This window comes from Nicotiana tabacum, chromosome 24, assembly GCF_000715075.1.
Source record: "Nicotiana tabacum cultivar K326 chromosome 24, ASM71507v2, whole genome shotgun sequence".
In the NCBI taxonomy this organism is placed as follows: domain Eukaryota; kingdom Viridiplantae; phylum Streptophyta; class Magnoliopsida; order Solanales; family Solanaceae; genus Nicotiana; species Nicotiana tabacum.
In genome coordinates this window covers 69,180,640-69,186,880 of record NC_134103.1, presented here as the reverse complement: position 1 = coordinate 69,186,880, position 6,241 = coordinate 69,180,640, and the positions used below count along the sequence as shown (strand labels likewise).

The following is a 6,241-nucleotide window of genomic DNA, read 5'->3' as shown; positions in this document are numbered from 1 at the left end:
AAGTTGAGGTATTAGAAGATGAAAACTGAGTGGTAGATGAAGAAGAATTTGAGAAAGAACAACTCAAACCAAATATGGAATTGAAAGTACTCCCAACATATTTAAAATATATTTTTTTGGAGATTAACAATTTTCCCGTGATTGTTTCTTCTGATTTGATAGGTGAATAGGAACGCATGCTAGTGGAATTATTGCGAAAGCATAAAAATCAATCAGTTGGGGCATAGCCGATATTCAGGAAATTAGCCCAGCAATCTGCATGCACAAAATCTTGTTGGAAGAAGGGAGCAAACACGTTGTGCAACCCCAGCGTAAATTGAATAAAAACCTGGAGGAAGTGGTACAGAAAGAGATACTCAAACTACTGGATGCTGGTATAATATTTTCTATCTCTAACAGCCAATGGATCAGCCCCGTACAGGTTGTGCCGAAAAAAAGGAGGCATGACAGTGGTTAAAAATGAGGACAAAGAGCTAATTCCTATTAGAATTGTCACTGGTTGGAGGATGTGCATAGACTATCGAAGACTGAATGATACAACAAGGAAGGATCACTTCCCTTTTCCCTTCATTGATCAGATATTAGAGAAGGTGGCAGGACACAGATGTTAGTGCTTTTTAGATGGTTATTCATGGTACAATCAAATACCCATTGCTCCTGAAGATGTTGAGAAAACCACATTTACGTGCCTTTCCGGAATCTTTTCATACCGGAGAATACCTTTTGGACTTTGCAATGCACCAGCTACTTTTCAGAGGTGCATGATTTCAATCTTTTAAGATTTGAATGAGAACTGTCTAGAGGTGTTCATGGATGATTTTACTCTCTTCGGGGATGACTTCAAGGATTGTTTGAGGAATCTAGAACTTGTACTGAAACGATGTGAAGACACTCACCTAGTACTCAACGGAAAAGTGTCACTTCATGGTTAAGGAGGGGATAGTGTTGGGTCACAAAGTCACGGCTGAAGGCATCGAGGTCGACAGGGCCAAGGTAGATGTGATTGCTAAGCTCCCACCACCAACTTCAGTGAAGAGTATTAGAAGCTTTCTGGGACATGCACGGTTTTATATAAGTTTATCAAGAATTTCTCCAGCATCACCAAGCCCTTAACAATATTACTTGCCAAGGATGTGAAGTTTGTATTTGATGTAGAGTGCTTCAGAGCATTCGAGTTGATCACGAAAAAGCTGGTGAGTGCCCCCATAATGGTAACTCTCGACTGGAGCGAACCCTTTGAGATCATGTGTGATGCGAGTGATGTGGCAGTGGGAGTAGTATTAGGGCAGAGAAGAGATAAAATATTGAGACCTATCTACTATGCAAGTCAGACTTTGAATGATGCACAGGTGAACTATGCTACCATGGAGAAAGAGTTCTTTGCAGCGGTCTTTCATTTTGACAAGTTCAGATCTTATCTAGTGGGGAGCAAGGTGATAGTACATATTGATCACTCGACACTGAAATATCTGCTGAGTAAGAAAGAGTCAAAACCGCGTCTGATGCGGTGGGTACTATTGCTGCAAAAGTTTAATCTTGAAATCAAAGACAGAAAGGGCACGAAAAAACAAGTGGCTGACCACCTATCACGATTGGAGAAACCACTTGTTGAAACTGTGGACATTCGGGAAGAGTTTTCAGATGAGCAGATTTTTTCCATCGTAACGGTCTCTGATAGACCGCCATGGTATGCTCACATAGCTAACTTTTTGGCTAGTGGATGGCTACCACATGACTTGACCTCTAACCAGAAAAGGAAGATGTGAAGCGAGGTAAAAAACTACTTCTGGAATTACCCCTTTTTGTTTAAATTGTATGCAGATGGCATGATTCGGAGATGCGTGCCAAAAGGGTAAATGTGAAGTATATTGTCCCATTGTCATGATGGAGCAGCTGGAGGACACTATGGAGGAAATATGACATCAACGAAGGTCATAGAAGCCGATTTTTACTGGCAGTCCTTGTACAAGGACGTAAGATCCTACGTGGCCACATGTGACAAGTGCCAACAGAGAGGTAACATTAGTAAGAGGGACGAGATGCCCCTGAATTCCATCTTGATATGTGAAGTCTTCGATGTCTGGGGCATCGACTTTTTGGGTCCCTTCCCATCGTCCCATTCCTATGAGTATATCCTAGTATCAGTTGACTACATCTCCAAGTGGGTTGAGGTAATACCCACTAGGAGAAACGATGCTCGGGTAGTAAGGGAATTTCTTTGGAAGAATATTTTCACCTATTTTGGAACTCGCCGAGTCATCATTAGTGATAATGGGTCACATTTTATCGATAAACAGTTTGCCACACTGCTGTCTAAATATGGGATAACTCATAAAACATGAACCACATATCATGCTCAAACTAGTGGGCATGTAGAAGTAGCTAACCGTGAACTCTAAAAAAATTCTAGAAAAATGGTTAGTGCTTCTAGAAAAAATTGGTCAGTAAAGTTAGATGAAGCTCTATGGGCGTATAGAACAACGTTCAAAACAACCATAGGGACTTCACCCTTCAAGCTATTATATGGGAAGTCATGTCATTTACCCATGGAGATAGAACATAATGCTTATTGGGCAATTAATTGCTTAATCTTGATCTTAGTCTTGCAGGTGAGCACAAAATGTTGTAGGTGAATGAGTAGGAAGAATTCAGATTGGACACGTATGGGGATGCACAAATTTTCAAGGAAAAGACGAAGAAATGGCATGACCATCTGATTAAACTGAAAGAATTTCATGAAGGGAGAAGGCTTGCTATACAATAGTAGATTTAGGTTGTTTTCCGAAAAATTTAAGTCTAGATGGACGGTACCGTATGTGGTGAAACATATATCACCATATGGGGCGATTGAGGTCCAAAACATGGAAGGAACAGAGAGTTTCAAAGTGAATGGGCACAGGCTAAAATCATATCTTGCTAGAGGATTTTCTCAGCAATCTTTGAGCATCATCATCAGTTAAGGATGCCCAGTTGAGTTAAGCTGACGACTAAAACTTAGAACTACCTCTAACTCTTCTAGTAGTTTGATTTTTCTATTTTTGTTTTTGTTTTTATTATAGCTTAGACTAGGTAAAATTTAGTGTATACTATAATTTGGTAGTTGCAGGAAAGTATAGATTGTGGAATGGCAGAATTGAGGCCTTAAAAAGGCAATTTATGCAGGTATAGGTGCGTTGTCGCGCACTTGGAAGGGTGTACCGTGCATTTGATCACGGAGAATACGACTTCAGCAAGTCTGAAGGTGCGGCCGTGCACGAGGGGTGTTGAACGTGCATCAGGCTGCACATGTTTCACAAACTTCTGGTATGTGTGCGCGCCCGCGCACCTGTTGACCCGACCGCGCACCAGGTAAGTATCTGAGTTTCTTTTCCTATAACCCAGATTTTATCCCCCCTCTCTACCCCTCTTCTAATCTTTCCCCATTTTCTCTCCCCTTTCACCATACTCAACCCTAACCCATTCCAATTTTCCCAATTTCTCTCTCTCGCCTAAAACACACAGCACCCTACTCCCTCGCTCTTTTTTCTTCCCCTTCCCCAAGTGTGTCTCCATCGATTGAATCCTCAGGTGCATGTGGCCACTTCAAAGAAAAGAAAAATCCCAAGCACCTCCACTGGTAGATAAGTTGCTTGTGGTTAGAAAAGTTGATTGTGTTTGACTGGTAGGATGCATGATCATGCCCTTGAAATCAGAGAGACTATTGGTGACTACGGTTTGAATTGAGTGCCTATCCAAAATACTATGTGTGGTGAGGCGAATGTTTGTTTAGTGATCATGCCTGATAGGGTCTAGAACTTGGCTTGGTTGTGGCTCAAGGCGAAGTTAAAGGTAATAGTTGAGTTTGGAGATAGCCGTAGGCTTTCTTTGATAGCCCTTTTTCGATTGCTTTGAACCCCCCTAAGAATTGATAAGTTATCCCTAGTTAGCCCAGTTGAGCCTAATTCCTTCTTTCTTTGGCAACCACATTACAACCTGAACCTGCGGCCGTCCCGAAGCACATGAATGACTTGTGTGTGATTCTAAAAGATGAAGAGACATAAGTTTGGGGGTGGGGTTGGTTTTGAGTGGAACCAATGAGAAGTAGAAAAAAGGTGCACCATCATGAATGCATGTGAGGTACGAGGACAGGTGATTGTGAAAAGTGAGGGAAAAAAAAGAAAACAAATAAAGATATTCTCATGCTGAGTAAAGAAATAAAAGTAAACATTCCCCTGCTGATATAAAGTCCTTGTATGTTGTGCTTAAAGAAATGAGAACTGGGTGTTATTCTGAATTGAAAATTTGGGGGCAATTGTCACTGTAAAAGGTGTAGGTCACATGTGAAGTTGTAGGTATTAAAGTTCTTAGGGAGGTGTAGATACTATTATAGTGATTATATCCAACCCGTCTCATAGCCTACGTTACAACCAAGTGCAAAGTCATACGTGATCTAGACGAGACTATTCCTACATTTGTGAAGAGTTACACAATAGCCAAGCTTATGGTACTCTTGAAAGCATGATTCACTTCTTTGTGAGAGCGATTGATTGTTGTGTATTGTCCTAGGCTATTATTTGCAATTGGTATGTGAATGAAGTCCATCACGAGCAACCCCAAACGCGCACCTGAGCGTACAAGTTCCACAGAAATCTAGCTGATATGCGCGATCATACTCCCAGATGCGCGGTCGTACACGTCCGTCTCTAGGAATTCTAGTCAGGCCTATTTTTGTAAATTTGGAGGCATCCTTTTGACCTATATGAAGCCTAGCTCATCCCAAAATAGGGTATCTCGGATTTTGGAGTAACTTTTGGAGAAAAGAAGGCAAGTAAACAACAAAGGCTTTGAATACTTCATCTGAATCATTCAATATGAAAGTTTGGTTAAATGCATGGGTTGTAATATTTTCTTGTCCTCTTAATACTCTTTTGATGAATAATTTCTCCACTATGGAGTAGTTCTTCTTAGGGTTATTGACAGATATTATGAATTGATTATTATTCGAGAGTTTGCTTTATGTTAGTTGCTTGAATTTGTTGAACGAGTTTTGAATTAAATTACAAAGTTATTTTGGGTTTCACTTTAATTGGAAGAGAAGTGGTGCTACAATTATCATTAGGTTATTTTGTTTGTGGGTAAATTTCACGACTCTCATAGGTAATCGAAAGAGCTTTTCGAATTGTTGATTAAACCATGTTAGGAGAATATTCCAGAGACGTTTTCCTAAAGACTAGTCCATTAACGTATTCTTGCATATCTTCACAGTGCTTTATATTAGTTTATTTTTAGAGTTCAGATTTAATCGAGAGAGGAATCTTAACCTTACGTTTAAGCTAATCATCTAGTGAATTCGTTAGAATCATTAGAACATTAGAAGTGAATTTAAACAGATATAGATCCCGAATAGCTATCTTACACCTATCTTATCGCAACCCTTAATTCTCATATTGTTTACAACTCGTTAGTTCAACTCTCCTTCTCTGTGATTAGGTCTAATTATTAGTAATCTTAATTTAATAGTTAATTATAGTAGTAATCACTCGAAATCAAGTGTTGATAATCCTGAATAGCAAATAAGCTAGAAATTACTCGAACATTATGTAAATCAATCACTATAGAGACGATAATTAAACTATATTATCTTTGGCTAGCGACCATCAATTTCGCATTGTGTTTTGCGCGGGTGATTGTTATGTATTGCCCTAGGCTATTATTTGCAATTAGGGTGTCAATGAGCATTGTCTTTTTCTTGTGAGGTGTATTGAGGATTTGGCGCCAATTTAACCACAACAGTAGTGGGAAGTCATGACCGGGGTTAAGGTTGAATTTGACCACAAGATGGTATCTAATTGATTCTGGCCGGTCACTTGTTTAAGGAGGTTGTAATGTTAAGAACAATTTAGTTTTAGATTTGCTCAGGACGAGCAAAAACTAAGTGTGGGAGTGTTTGATGAGCTTACTCAGTATTTATGCCCGCTTTGTGTCTTTGATTTGGTTGATTTGATAGAGATTTAGTCTGATTTTGGTCTAATATGTTGCCTTTTAGTGCACGTGTTGTAGAGGGGATCAATGGATGAATAGTACACAAAGTAGGAGGAAAACAAGTTAAGAGAGGAGTAAATTTTCGTGCGCGGTCATGCACGAGCAACCCCAAACGTGCACCTGAGCGCGCAAGTGCCACCAAAATCTGGCTGATATGCACGGCCATATGCGCGGTCATACTCATAGATACGCGGCCATGCACGCCCATCTCTGGGAATTC

The 6,241-nt window shown here is 40.1% G+C and overlaps 1 protein-coding gene across 1 annotated transcript; it reads left to right on the top strand.

Annotated features, from left to right (window-relative positions):
- Window positions 1-443: 443 nt before the first annotated feature.
- On the top strand, window positions 444-932 carry LOC142178200 (uncharacterized). Its single transcript, XM_075247526.1, has 2 exons — window positions 444-606; window positions 781-932. The coding sequence occupies exons 1-2, from the start codon at window positions 444-446 to the stop codon at window positions 930-932; spliced, it is 315 nt and encodes a 104-aa protein (XP_075103627.1).
- The last annotated feature ends 5,309 nt before the right edge of the window (window positions 933-6,241 follow it).